This window comes from Rhinolophus hipposideros, assembly GCF_964194185.1.
Source record: "Rhinolophus hipposideros genome assembly, chromosome: 6".
Classification (NCBI taxonomy): Eukaryota; Metazoa; Chordata; class Mammalia; order Chiroptera; family Rhinolophidae; genus Rhinolophus; species Rhinolophus hipposideros.
The window spans coordinates 16,084,107-16,099,508 of record NC_138052.1 but is presented as its reverse complement, the minus strand read 5'-3'; the positions used below and the strand labels follow the sequence as shown (position 1 = coordinate 16,099,508).

The following is a 15,402-nucleotide window of genomic DNA, read 5'->3' as shown; positions in this document are numbered from 1 at the left end:
AATCCAGTAATTACAGTTGCTCCTTAATGAGTTTAATCATATTTACCAGAAGGGATAATCAACATATCTAATTTTTAAAGCTTACCTACCATGCTAGGCACTGGTAAAACTCTTTGAATGGACCATAGCAGTAATCATCATACCAACTCTATGGTAAAGAAGGTCTTATTATTAATGCTGTTTTATAGATGAATCAACTGAAGCTTCGGTAGAATAAATAATTTGTTTAACATTATCAGCTACTAAGGAGTAGAGAATCAAGCCCTAATATCAACCATTGTGTTTAGAACAAACAAGTTACCTTGGCCTGCAAGACCCTGTATGATCTACTTGTTGCTTACATCTCAGAACTTTTATCACACATTCTCTTCCTAGCTTGCATTGTTCCCAAGGAACCAGTCTCCTATTCTGGGGCACATAAAACTTTCCCAGTTCCTTCCCAGTAAAAAGACTGGTCTCTTTACTTGGCATAGTCTTTTCGCATATTTTTATATGGCTGGCTCCCATATATGGCTGGCTCCTTACCATTCTATCTAAAATTTTCTCCCCTTCCACATACTTGACACAATTACTCCACTACTGTGGGTTATTTTCTTCATAGCAGGTTCCCGTCACCATTTGGAATTATTTGTTTGCTGATTTATATTCTGTATCCTCCCACTAGAATGTCAGTTTCATGAAGGCAGGGACTTGGTCTCTCTTATATATGGCTATGTCACCAACATCTAAGTACTGGCTCCTCCATATTAGGCACTTAATACGTACATGCTAAATGCCAAAGGATTATCTATGGTGACCTATCAAACCCCACGGCTCTTTGGAATAAGACTTAGGAGGGAGTGTTTTTGGTGGAGAGGGACATCTCAGGGCCTGAGTAGACTCTCTAGCTGGATTCATCATTACAGAGAGTATTCTGAGCTACCATTACATCTGGTCACTGAGGTGAAGAGGGGGCTGCAAAGTGGGTGGGAGCAGCTGACAGTGGGAAAGATAAGCCCTCAAACAAATTTCATCTAATAGTTTTGCCTATAGTAATAGTATAGAACTAACTTTGTTCTGAAAAAAAAAATGCTTCTGAGAGTCTATTTGTTTTTAACTACTGGGCCTTACCAAAAGGCAAATATTAAGAACTTACTGTATTTAAAGAACCATCCTAGGTGATGATGGTGACTAATAAGGTAAGTCGCTAAAGACTTGCGTGAAACTTTTGAGAGGAAGAAATCTTTGCCAAATGGAGTGAGTAGGAAGGTCTCCTGAAGGAGATGGGACCTGAGCCAGATGCTGGAGCAAGGGAAGGGCTAGATCAGATGGAGGAGGGAGGTATGATCAAAAGCATGCTCTCAGGAATGTGTCTGGGGTGTTTGGGATTATAAAAGAGTAGTTGTCGGGAAACAGACCTTGAACACGATGTTGAAAAATTTGTATTTTTTCCTGAATTCAGAATGGACTCCTAGGAGTTTCTGAGTGGACCAGTCATGAATTAAAATTAGCATTCCTGAAAATGAGAGCTGGGATGACTCAGATGGAGGAGGGAGCCTATGGCTGGAAAAGGAGGCCATCGGTTTCCTACAGTTGGCTATAATTTGAGCAAACTGTCTGGGGCACAGCTGTCTCAACTGTCTTCCTGGTGGAGGAAACCAAGAGAAAGAGGTCACATGTAGTGGGCTGTGAAGTCGAGTCTGTTGCGTCCTTGTCAGATTTGGAACAATTAAGGGAGTTGTGAAAAACATTTCAATTTTATTAAACACTGATTGGTATAGCATTTTCTTAAGTTCAGCTTTTCTATTATAACAGTATAATGGCTATGAGTTTTGTGAGGATTATGAGCATTTTTGTACCTCAGAGTGCCTTCTGAATCATCAAAGACATTAAATTATGTCAACTAGTATTTGTGGTTAACTGCTTTTAATGTTATGTGTGTATAATTATAACTTGTATACATGTAAGTTGTAGTTTCCTGTCTTTAAACCATTTTATTTGATTACCATTGTTACCTATTTTTGCAGTTGAGAAAGATGCGTTTCAGAGAAGTTCAATGACTTGTCCAAGGTCACTTTGCTAATGGGTAGGAAAGCCTGGGCTCAAGCATAATTTTTTTATAGTGCTTAATACATGATACATCCTTACTAACCAGAACATTTAATAATTCTCGAACAAGCAATTTCAGTGGAGTGTAGGGATTAACTGTATCTCATATGCTAGAATGCAGTGGGTGTTCAAATATTCATTGACAATAATGATGTCATCCATCATTCATTCTGAATCAACTTGTCCCAACAGCAATGCATCTTATAATGTTCCTCAAATATGTTTAAATTAAATATTGACAATAACATTCATGTTTCAGTTTCTGCTCATTGGGCCTTGGACTCAATAACTCTTGGTTATGGAGCATGGTTTTGTCAGTGTGATCTCACGGAATTTGCAGATGGCATCTGTATGCACAGTAACAGAATGAAATGATTCTGGCTGATAGAAAGAGGACGGGTGTGGAACAAGTGTGGCATGAAATGGACTGTTTGCTTTTTTCCACAGTCTGCTGATTTGACCTGCAAACCCATTCCCCTACTCCATGGGCGAAACCTGTAAAAACACAGGGGCCCCCATACAGATGACTTTGACATTTGCAACCCAGAAGGTCCTTTGGACTTGAGAGAGCCCAGTTCTATACTTATTTGGGTCTGGGTATTTTTGGCTTCAATACTTGTTCCTGGTTAGAAAGTTAAAAACAAGGGTCTAAACACTCTTCACTTGGATAGTAAAAAACATGTTCACTTTTTGCAGTGACCCTGGAAACAGAAGGGGAATTCTTATAAATCACAAAGGAAAATAAATAACTTCACCCATGGAGGGAAAAAGACAGCTTGAGAAAAGGGACTTTGGAAAAAGACTCTCTCTAGACAGCAGTCTTGTGGTAAGTACTAAATATTCATTTACCACTCTATATGTTTTGGCTTAAAATGCATTATTCTTTGACTGTTATTTCCTGAACCCTGGGCTTTTGAAACCTCTATTCCAGTTACCCCATTAGCAATATCCCCTGGGATTTTATTTCATTTATTTTTTTTCAAAGTCAAAAGCCAGTAAATTATTGGAATGTTTGTATAGTGTCTTAATAGGCAAATGTCATAATCTGTCAACATTATATATAATTACATTAATTCCAGCCGAAGTAGACTTTAACCTATACAAAAACACTACTGTACAGCTGATACCAAATGCCAAGCCTATATATAGTTGTTCCATCACCCATTTATCTTAACCTTGGGGATAAGTTGAACAGGAATTCAACAGAGCTTCAAATATTGAAGAGTGAAGAAACTCTCTGAGATCTTCTAGGTATGTAAATCAGTTTCATTGTCCATAAACTTTCTTTCTAAATGTTTTAATGCTGATGAACATTATTCTTAATAGCTTGGTGGGTTTGCTTTCATGTATGAGAATCTGGTTAGTCCAAGGAAATCGACTGAGTCTCTGATTTCTGAAGGCCGGCCACTCTCTCAGTCTGAGCTAAGATATGCGGGTCACCTCTTCTATTCCATAATGCATATGAGCAGAGCAGGAAATCAAATCAAACTCATCCATTGCAATAGAAATTAGTTTAGTTACTTCTTTTGCATGTTGTATAAGGGATATGCTTTATTCATTTGTGGTCTCCCAGCACCTAGCCCGGAATCTGGGTCAGACTAAGTGTCCAATCAAATATTTGCTGAACTGATGTGTCAATTGCACTTTTCCAACTCTGCTGCTGTAGGTCTTACTCTGTCAGTGCACAGAGTGGCTAGGTGTCCCATAACTGCTGAGGCTTCACATCACTAACTGTTCATCGATGTGAGTTTCTGAGTTTTGATAAAAGGATTGCATTAAACTTTGGTGTCTAGTTACTCTCTTATTAGTGGAGTGAACGTCTGTGTCTCTGTGGGCTTTGCAGTGACCAGCATACCTTCAGAGGCTAAGAACTTTAATAGTATTTTAAGTTCTCCTCCCAAGAGTTATGCCCTGTTCTCATCTCTGACCTAATGTAGTGAAAATAGTGTGTGTGTGTGTGTGTGTGTGTGTGTGTGTTTATATATCTATTCCCTTTGCAACTTCTGAGGAATTAGGATAAAAAGATCATTTTTCAGCCTCTCCTTTGCCTAAGAAAACACTTCTTCCATAACTGCCTGCCTGTGGGAACTGACTTACGCCCAGGCAGAGGACAGAGATATCCAGAGTATGATACGCAGCGCAGGAAAGATTCTCTTGCTGATTAGTCCCTAACCCCCCAATTCTGCCTTAGGTCCCAGAGAATATGCAAAAACCCTATCAAAGCCAGCATGCCAAGCTATTGTCTTTCAATAATTCACAGTAGCAGTCATTAATAAAAGGTCCTGGATCATTTCCCAATGTCAACCAGATGAGTAGAGTTTTGCTAAAGGAATTGGTAAACAAAAGGGTGCAGAGTACAGAAGGCTGGGATGCAGGGCTGGGTTGGGGGCAGGTGGATTAGCATGAGGACACTGAGTACCTGAAAATCAGAGAAAGAGGAAACCGTCTCAATGAAATCTTTGCCCACGTTTACATTTTGTTTAGAGATAAATTGGCTGTGAGTATAAATCAAAGTCTGTCACATGACCAATACTTTCTGGAAGCTTCAAACCAAGCTTGAGTTCTCGTTGGCATATGGCACTACCCTTAGTCTTGTGGGGGCTACAGATCTGTTTCTTGACTTACAGCATAAAAAAACAAACAAAAAAAACAAACAAAAAAAAACAACACTGTGAAAATGAAAACTTGTTGCTCGAAACTGAACCCCGATAAATCTCCTAAATGATGCTTAGGAGAATTTTTACACTAGTGAAATATCTTCCTGCTTCCTAGAGGCAGAGTGTTACATCTGCCTGCATGCATTGGGCAAATCCCAGAAATGAGTGCATTCTCCTATGACTACATGGCTAGTGTGTGGGGGTGCTTACATGCTATTCATTTTTATACAAGTAGGCCAGCTGACTATAACTTTGCTTTCTGTTTTAGTGTTATGGTCTTTCCTCATATAAGATGCGACTGCTGGGACAATGAGAGAATACTCTTTTTGAGCTGGTTCTTTGAGCATGAGACCAACTGACAGCCCCTTGAATGAATTTTATTGTGACTGTCAGGAAGAGAAGTAGGCAGGGGATGAGATCAAAGCTGATTGGCCCGTAAACGACTTGAACCCAAGACGTGGCCCTCCTTTTGGCTCTGTGCTGAAATCACTCAAATAACTAGGCAGCGAACACACAGGGATGATTCTGTATTAGAGTTGCTGGAAAACAGAAGAAAAAAAGAAGCAACACCTGGTACCATGTAATTCACTCTTCATTCTCTAGGTATTTTTGCTTTATTTTAGTATTTTATTTTATTATTTTACTTTATTCTTTTATGGCTTTTTTTAAATTATAGAATGATACATTGGGAATGGTTCACCCAGTTCCCTCACTTTGCAGAAGGAGTGGTTAATACTCAGTGAAGTTAAATGCTTTTCCTGAGGTCATACAACTGAGATACAACCAAGAATAAACCCTGGGGTTTCATACAGGTCACTTCAATTCTTTGTCTTTCGTTATGTAATAGTTCCAGTAAGAGAAGATGTCCTTTTGGAAAACTGAATAGAGGAAAGAAAAACATATTAAACTCTTAAGTCTTGAAATTCCACTGCAGTAATCATTATGACCTGTATTTTTGAGCGAGAAGGCCCAGAGATAATTTCCACTTTCAGATTTTACAGGAAAAAATTCCTCATAATGTACTGCAAGAATAACGTGCTATTAACTTCATTACACTTTTTATTTTACATAATCAAATCATGAAGTGTTGAGTAGAAATTACAGCTCCCTTGCAACAGCTTTTAAATTTTTAGGCTGGAGAAACCACAAAATAAAGAAACTTATGTTCAGATACTGAAAAAAGCTCCAGTTGGGAGATGTGAGTGTGAGGTGGTTCTTAGTCACAATTTTGCTGTCAGGACATTACACAGGGGAGGGTTTGAGAGTGTGTGTGTGTGTGTGTGTGTGTGTGTGTGCGCGCGCGCGCACGCGCATGCTCTGGTAATGTTGAAGTATTCTTTGATGTCGATGATTTCTTACTTGATAAATCACCCCTTTTAAGAAGAAAAGTGACAGGTAAGTGAAAGTGAAATGAAAAATATGTTTCAATGTGGGAGGTAAAGACCCTGAGAGAAAGACAAGTGACTACAAGTGTGCCTCACCAGTGGGAGTGTGCGAGTAGCTGCACATTCACGGCAAGTACAGTCTTCTCTCTGATAACAATAAAAATCACCCCAGAAATCGAGGCCTCTTCTTGACCCAAAGCTGTTCAGCTCACTCCAGGATGCTTTTTGATCAGAAAAAGTCAGCATTTCACACTGTGCTTTTTTATTTGGAAGAAGCATTCCCAGGTTGCTCGTAAAGCTATTTGACATTCGTGTAGCTGTGATAACATTTAGCTGATGAGAAGTCTGGGGAGTGAGTTATCTTTTTTACCAGCTCACATTTCAATTGCAAAGATACTCTCTTAATTTGGGGAAAAATTACTTTTTGCTTTTAAGCACAGATGGCAGGAACAGTTTCTTTTAGGAATGATGAATTCCTCCATGGCACCCCCATTCCTTTCTCCCCCACTGAAAGGAATACAAACGTTGGCCACACTGGAGCCTCAGCTATGACAGTAGTGCAGTTTTGATAGACCTGGAGGAGCAGGAAAGCCCCACATAGGTCCGTCAGTGCCTCACTCCGCCTCTTGACGGTTTGCATCTAAATCATTAGAGTCATTAGTCCTTCCACAGGCACTCATTGATTAAGTCAATCAAGCATCTTTGAAAACCTGTTCTGTATTACAAACTGTTCTGTGTCTTAGTCGCTATGGGATGTGCTGGTCAGAGCTGGTGAGTGATGGAGTTGGGATTTCATCTCAGGTCTGGGTCCAGGCTGTGTGGTCACTACACAGCTAGCAGCTCTGAAGCAGAAAACCTTTACATGCTGGAAATAGGGAGCTCTTCCCATGGTGCTTCCCAACCTTAGAGAGCCCCCGCCTCAACAGGGCTAGAGGTTTACATGTGTATTAGTGCAATTGCCATATATGTCCGCCTGCTGATGAGGGAGCCCAGGCCTGATTTTGAAAAAAAAAAAAAATTGTCCAAGGGGCAGAGGAGGGAGTGGGAAGGTTACAAAGAAATAATGTACCTGTTGGAACTTGGTCCAGGCCTGATTGCTGGTCCTGTGCTTTTTCTGATTAAGCAGGTCATCAAACCAAATCTAGAGAGATATGTTGGTAATAGCAAGTATGTAAAACCTGATATATATAATATCATACATCTGTAATTTTGTATTTTTACCCACATGAGGACTAATTGTGGTGTGTATGTGCGCAAGATGGGGTTATTTACTAGAGTGGGAGTAGAGGAGGGAGGAAGTGGTGAATAACGGGGCACATCCAAAGTGTAGCTGTCCCCCAGCATACAACAGCGTTTATCACTTGAGTGGTGATCCTTTCAGATATCTGTGCATTCTTTTGGCTGGGCCACTGTCTGACAGAGGTGGGCAAGAGCTGACATCATTCCCCATGAGGAGATTCCCCGCAAAACACCATTTGTTTGCTAACCACTTGCAATGAGGGCTCTTTCCTCTGATGTCCCCCGAAGGAATGTTTGCCTTCATTATGGTGATGGCTCACCCCGAATGACTGCTCTCCCCTTCTTCTTTCCATCCTTTCCTCATTAAAAATAAGGTAGACTGCCATTGTAACTATATCCTCCAGAGTTCTTATTAAAATGCCCTTTCATGAGCTGCCGTAAGACTCCCTTCTGGTTTGTATCCCTGCACTTTCCACTTTGTCACATGCCTCTTTACTCTGGAGCAGGCTTTCTTAACCAAGGCACTGCCGACATTTGGGATCCTGTACTTCTTTGTTGCGGGGTGTGTCCTGTTTAGCGGCATTCCTGACATCTACCTACTGGCTGCCATTGTCCCTCTCCTCCAGTTATGACGACCAGAACTGCCTCCAGATATTGCCAGATGTCCCCTGGAAATAAAAATCAGCCCTGACTTAACGGAACTATAAGCTCTTAGAGGACATGGGCCATCTCATACTCACATTAGTATTCCTTAAATCCGATGCGTAGAAAACACTCAGTGAAAAGAATGAGGGAGTGAGCTTACCGATGAGTTCATGAGTAGAGTAAGGGGGGGATCTACCAGGAAAAGGCATTGAGGGTTGGGAAGCTTGAAGAGGGTAGATGACACCCTGCTTTTCAGTTTTGCCCAATGACATTCCTAGTGTGTGTGTAAAGATTTTTGTTTTACACCAGAGGTTCTTAACATGGGTCCCAAGGTGCTTGATAGGGCAAATTTATGAAAAGATCTCAGAGGCTTTGAATTCTCTGAAATATATTGTGCATATGTGCATTTTTCTGGGGAATGAGCCCACAGGTGTAATCAGATTCTCAAAGGTATCTGTGACCGAAGAATGGTTAGGTAACATCATATGCCATTAGCAAGCGCAGCCCAGAGCACCTGAACACAGATGGCTTCCCTCATCCAGGTCACAGAGTAGGATCTCAATAGCATCTGGCTCATGACCTGTATGCAGCCGCTGCTGTGAGTGCTGTTGCCCTGCCTCAGACATAGCTCAGTGTACACTTGGGGTCTCAGAGGTCACTAAATCTAAATAGGAAGTGGAAACACTTCGAAAGCCTTTTGCAAATGCTGTTATTGATAGATCATGAAATGATACTGTTTCTACAGCAGAAATACATACAAATGAGAGGAGATGTTTGCTTGGCATGTTCTGTGTTTTCTTAGGACTCAGAGATCTGCTTGTCGTTCTCCTGGTATCTCACCATGTTTCAATAATGGGGATCATCAGATCATACAAGTTTCTATGGCAACTGAGTTTCCTGCATCATCCTCTGGCAGCCTAAGATCATTCCCGTGGCAGGCGTTCTAGTACTTTGTCCATAACAAGAGGTAGAGCTTTCATCAACCTCCTTAGAAGCAGCTCCTCAAACTCAATAGGCACCTGGGTGTTCTCACTGATTGGTACCTGCTTTCCTTGCTAGAGTTCCTAATTGATCAGCACAGAAGCTGAACGCCTACTAGGTTGAAAGCACCTGTGAAGTGCTAAGAGTGGAGACCTAAGTGAGTGCTAAGAAATGTGAAACATGATTTCTGCCTGACAAAGCTTAAAAAAAATAGGTTTACATATTCACAAATCATAGTACCAGAATACCAGGAGGTATACAGTGGTGCAAACAACAAGAGTGATGAGATTTATAAAAAGGAGGTTGCTCTTCTGGCTGTATCGATCAGGGAGGGCTTCCCCAAGGAGGAGAGCTTTCATGTCCACCCTCTAGGAAATTGGTCCAGATTTAATCTATGGTGTCCCTCAGTTCCCTGAAGCAGAAATGTATTGAGAAAACCACAATGTCTTAAAAGAATAGTGTATGACTCCAAGGTGCCTGGCTTCTGTTTGAGGAATTGCTGAGACCCTAAGAAAGCTCAATGGTAACCCTACATTATCGTTTACTTTCCTCTTGTCCCCTATAGCCACCCCTCCCCACACTTCTATTAATATTCTCGTACCCATATTTCCTGGTGCAAGGCAGAGTGTGTTGCACAGCTAAATCATTTTGATTTCCTTTCTTCTCATTCATTTATGAGTGTATGTTATACCAACTGTATATTTATAGCTGTATTTCAGCAGCCTAACTGTCTCTCACTAATTCACCAGCCTGTACTATAGTTCATTATTATCAATTAATATTTGTTAAGTGTCCACAGGGTTTGTGGCTGTGAATTAGGCAGCATTTTCATTACTCTCTGTTGCATTACCATGTTCCATTGCCGGGGCTCAGCTTGATCAAATTTAGAATCTTTCTGCCAGGTTTCTATTCATGTGAGAGCCCTCACATTCATCCCAACTTCAATTAACATTTCATGAGCAAATCCAGGAGCCATTGTATTAAAATGCTTCACTTAGTGTCCAGATGCACTCCCTCCATTCTATCCTTTTCGTGTTACTAATTTTGCAATTCTCTCCTAACACGAAATCCCATTGGTCTGGGCTGCTCTCCACAAGCCAAACAGTGGTTCCTCTTGGTTCCTTTACATTCCAGACAGTTCCAGATGTAATTCCTCATAAATTTGAGTTCCTTAACTAGGATTAATGGATCATAATTGTCCATTGCCAAAGATGCCTCTGAGGTTCTGCCTGCCTTCTGTCTTTCAGCACCTTTTTGGTTCTTAGTTATAAGCAATTGTCTTCAGCTTGGTAGGTTTCCTAATGCAATTAATTGATTGACTGCTCTCCTGCACATAGATGTGTTGAGGGACATGAAATCATTTGGTCTGGTAAATTCTGGGATCCAGCTGTCAGAGCCAGCAGATAAGTAGGGATTGTTGCCTTTTTTGTGTGTGAGGAGGAGCTCTCGTTAGAAGCCTGCCATCCCCCAAGATGGGACGGGGGGCTGAAAGCTGGCTGTAGTCCAGCCTGGGGGGGGCACAAAGCTGAGTATGAAGCCCTTGAAGGCATCAGCTATTTATGACGGGGCTGCGGCCAGTGCTGTCATGCCCTCCTTACTGAGTGGAATCCTAGCTAGATGACAGTGGTAGGCAGCTATTTGGAGATCTCCTGCTGGTAGGTCCCTGAGGCTAACTTGGTGAGGTGTGGAAGGAATAAGTGATGGTAGGGGAGAGCCACGTCGACCAGAGTGCGTAGCATTCTTGCCCTGTTAGGCGTACCTGAATAACTCTCCATAGTTTTGTCTGTAACGACTACATCAAGAGTATCGTTTCTTTATTTACTGCATCAGTGGAGGCCCTAGAAGGAAACAGCACATTCAATGAACAAGGTGATGGCGAAGAGCATAATAAAGGGACTCTTACAGAGGGGTGGCAGGATGTAGGGAACACAACAAGGTCATAGTGTAGCACCCTGAGGCTAGAAACAGTAGGGTGCCATGACCACTGATAGGTCTGAAAGCGCAAGGAGACAAAGTGGTCACAGGACCATGTGGCCATAAAGAGAAAGCCACTTGGCAGGAAATGTCACCTTAGGTGGAGGGATGCAGCCAACCAGTGCCGGCCCAGTGGGGAGGTAATCGGGATGTGAGCAGTCCCACTGTTACCCCCTCCCACTCTCCAGGGCCCTGCTGGTACCTCCTATCTGCTAAACCTAATTGGAAGCCAGAGGGAAAGGAGTGTTTGTAGCACCCTGGGGACCCGAGCAGCGTGGAGAGTGGAGTGTAGGAGCCAATAGAATGTACCAGCGCATTGATTCTATATGACATATAGTATATACCCCACTTAGCCCCTCTCTTCTCACATTTCTGGAGTGAGAAGAAAACAAGATCCTAAGTCAGACTAGTTCACTATTTATATATTATTAGAAATGGCACCTATGTGTGGTGTGGTTTTCTACTCCATTCCCTGGGACTCGCCAACTTGGTTTGACCAGAACAATATTCCGTGACACAACACAAATTCCGTATGACCAGTGACATGGTCTTCACTCAGTGGTCCTGATAAAAATGTCCAGTGCAAGGCTGAATACCTATGTGTGATGTGATGGCTGGGGAACAGGGAGTGTAATATGCTGCATTGATCACTGCATTAGAACTCCAAATCCATACATTTGAATTCTGAGGTGAACTCTTTAGTAGATGAATGGGCTTCAACAAGTTTCTTAAACTTTCTGAATCTCTGTGTTCTCAGTAGTGGGGTTTTCATGAGGGTCAAGTGAAGTAACAGGCAATTCTATTTATAACAGGCAATTTTATTCCAAATGTTTCCAAGAAGGATTGTTCTGGAGACTGTAGGGCTCTATGTGAAGGAAAGGTACTTTTATTACAGTAATGATGCAGCTAGACCTGCTAAATCTCAGCTTATCAAAAGTACAGGGATGGCTTCAGGAAGCAAGAGCTGACTGTGTGCAGGGCATTCCTTTTAAAGGTTTTGGTGGAAATGGATGGAAAGAGCCTGGGCTGGCTGGAGAATCAGCCTGAATCAGACTTGCATTTCGATCTTTTACACACTGTCATGCCTGTGTGAGCTTGGCCTTGGCACTTCCCTTCTCTGAGCCTCCACGTTCTCATTTCTATGAAGAAGTGACGTCTTACTCCAAGGGCTGCTAGGAGAAGTAAGGGAAAGGATTCAATCAGCACACACGGCCTCGTGTTTGGCACATATGTCCTCCACTCCACTGAAAATATGTGGAGCTGGCGGACCTGGCAATGCCAGATGGCAGTTTTCTTTGTCTGCAGATGCAAGGAGGCATTCAGAGATTTTTTTTTTTAATGTTTGATTTGCACATATTCATAAATGATGTTTAAAAACTGAATGGCATATCCATGATGTTATCATCCAGAAATGTTCACCAGGTGTTAACTTCAGGTTGTAGCTGACCAAACCTTGGATTCCTTTCTTCTGAGTCCAATTGCTCAGTAGTCGCCTATTAATGAGCTGTACTCCAGACCTTCTTATATGGAGCGTTATATTTTTCTGGAACTTTTGGCCTACTGCTCTCACCCTTGAAGCCCAGCCAATGTCTATTTATAACAGGCAATTTTATTCCAAAGGCTTCCAGAAGCGCCCAGAGCCTTCCAAGCAAGTGTACAATGACTCCCTGTGCACAAGGGCTTGCTGGGTCTCTGCCCCAGGCCCTGTGTCCCTGATGAAATCAGGCTGAAGACTGGCCGCAGAGCCCTCCTTTGTTTGTCTATGCCTTCAATTGCTTTGAGCTGTGCCAACTCGGAGCAGCGGGAGATGAGATTTGGGGAAGGGGTTGGGGATCATTTCCCATGTGACTCCCCCTCTTTACTTCGATGGGGGAAGACAGACTCAGAGGGATCGAAGTGGGAAAGATTTTCCACTACATAAAGAGAACGAAAGAGGAAACAGGGTCCCAGTGGCCTCTTGCCAGGCCCCAGGAATGCGCCAACCCTGGGAATTGGCCCCTGGCCAGACTCCTCAGAGGCTGCTGACTTGGGAAAACTGGCTCTCTGACTGCTGCCAAGAATGTAGACAATGGTCTTTTGGATATTTTACTTTTGAAAGTTAGGCTTTTGTTTTATTATCACCAAAGGTAACATTTATTGGGCACCTATGTATGCATGCCAAAAGATAAAATGCATGATTGGAAGTCAGTGTAACTTAAACTTAGCAGAAACACCAGGGCCCTCATATAATATTTACCTTCTGCTTCTAATTAGAGCCTAATCCTTTGCTTGGGTAAGTTGCTACCTTAGATGTGAGCACAAATGGTACTAAACTTCTAGAATTAAAATTTGTTTTTAAGTGCTAACGTGAGCTGTATTATGTCACCTGAAAGGGCTGACATAGATGGAACCAGCTTATCCAATTGTCATTTGGTTGAGAAAGGACTTTGAGAGATGGAGTACAGAACTACTGTCTTCTGAGGAAGGGACGAGACCAAGATCCAGCCATTGGTTCAGGACAGAGTAACTCTGACAATTATAGAGCACTGAATTCTGGGATGGGAAAGTGGGGCCAATTAATCACTTGCCTCAATGTGTCATCATTCAGTATGAAATGATGATGACAGTGTTGTTGAACAATCAGGTGACCTTAAAATATTTCATATGGTTTTTCATTCCCATTTAAATTAGTGCTATTGACAATAATAGTAACCAACATTATCAAGTATTTAGTATATCTTGGATGATGGATATAAATATTTTATTTATATTAGCCCATTTAATTTTCACAGCAATTCTACAGGGAGGTACTATAATAATATTCCCATTCTACAGATGAAGACACCAAGGTTCAGAAATTAAATAATTTATCCAAGCATGTGACTAGTAAACATGGAGGGCTGTCTTACCACAAAGCTCATGCTGCTAATACCTGCATCATCCACAAGTATCTTGAGCTCATTCAAAGTTGAGAGGAGCACGCCTCTTTGTGTTTTAATCAGTGAGCTTTCTGGCTTCCTTTGACCATGGTGATGGGGTTAGCTACTCCCAGGATGTCATCTTCTGTAAGGTTCAATGCCATAGCTTCAATGGCCATTTTACAGTGGCTCTTCTCAAAGTAGTTAATCCTCTCCTCCCACCTACCCCGCCCCTGGCGTGGCACCTTTACTCAAATAGCAGTCTGGCCTCCCTCATGTGTAGAAACCTTCCTCCAAGCTGCAATGAGAGGTTCTACTGAGATTCTGAGGAATGGGAGCGTGGGGAAAGCTGCTCTGAAGAAGTACCAGGAAGCAGTGGAGGCTTCCACCCGCTGCAGTTGATGCCCCCACGCCTCTTTTTAAGAAAGTTCTATTTATGTGAATCCAGATTGATGCAAAAGATGCATCAAGGGGTGCTTTTCCTCTTTCCAGAGAGATTCTTCACATAACAAAGGACCAGATGATTTCTTTAAATAGACTTGAATGCATTTTAAATTGAATTTAATTTTCAGAATTTAATTTGTGGTAGTAGTTTCCCATGGAGCTAAATGTCCAACATTAGGCTTTTTTTTTTTCCCCCCTGCAATGGCAAACAGATCAGAGATGATATTTTGGGTTGAAGCGCTTTCCCCATGAGCTCAGAGGGCATGGAGAGCCTCTTACGGGGTGCGGAGGGAGTTTCCCCTTGGGACAAAGAGAATGACAACCAGGAATCCCAGGCCTTGCTGCTCCCCCGAGGTATCTTTCTTTCTTCACTCTTGACATCTCCAGTGGGGATGAGCCACAGTGTGCCCTATAATAAAGAGTGGTGTATCCTCCAGGGAATCCAGAGTGACTCACACATCTTCATAACCCTCCTACCCACCTCTGAAGGACTTTTTGGCATGTGAGTCCATAAAAGTTCTTCCCTCATTGCAAGTTATATCCATTAAACATTTACTTATACACATAGGATGTGGTCTAGTCTTCTGACTAGATGAAGGGGAAAATAAAAAGGGGGGACTTAACTTACATGTAGATTATTGGCCATTGGTGATGTCCACATACTGCACAGAGCCATTGTACATATTTTAAATCATCCTTTAGTCCACCCATATTTGTAGAGCTTGGTTCTCCACACAATTCTGTGGTGAACAAGACAGCTGCTGTCCTCTGATGAAGCTAACATTCAAATAATTCTCCCAACAACCTGTGATGCATGTATCATGATTCCAGTTTTAGAAATGTGGAAACTGAGGCTCAGAGGGATTAAATAACGTGCCCCGAGTCACACAAGTCGCTAAAAGTTGGCATTGAGTTTCTGAACCAGAACCAAATTTAACCAAAAAGCCATTTTGTTGTTTTTTCTATACTCAGTACTCTGCAACACTCCAAAGCTCAAATCTATGTTTCTTTGATAATTGAATGTTGTCTGGAAATAAGAAAAAAGAAACTTGTCTTAGATGAGGAATTAGCTAGGACAAGTCTTCCTATAAT

The 15,402-nt window shown here is 42.0% G+C and overlaps 1 protein-coding gene across 2 annotated transcripts in view; it reads left to right on the top strand.

Annotated features, from left to right (window-relative positions):
* Positions 1–15,402, top strand: part of NCKAP5 (NCK associated protein 5) — an 834,652-nt gene that overhangs the window by 37,461 nt on the left and 781,789 nt on the right. For both annotated transcript variants that reach the window (XM_081050689.1, XM_081050688.1), the window contains exon 2: positions 2,785–2,914. In XM_081050689.1, coding sequence (XP_080906815.1) covers positions 2,846–2,914 — 69 coding nt within the window. In that variant the 5' untranslated portion in view covers positions 2,785–2,845. The remainder of the gene's footprint in view (positions 1–2,784; positions 2,915–15,402) is intronic.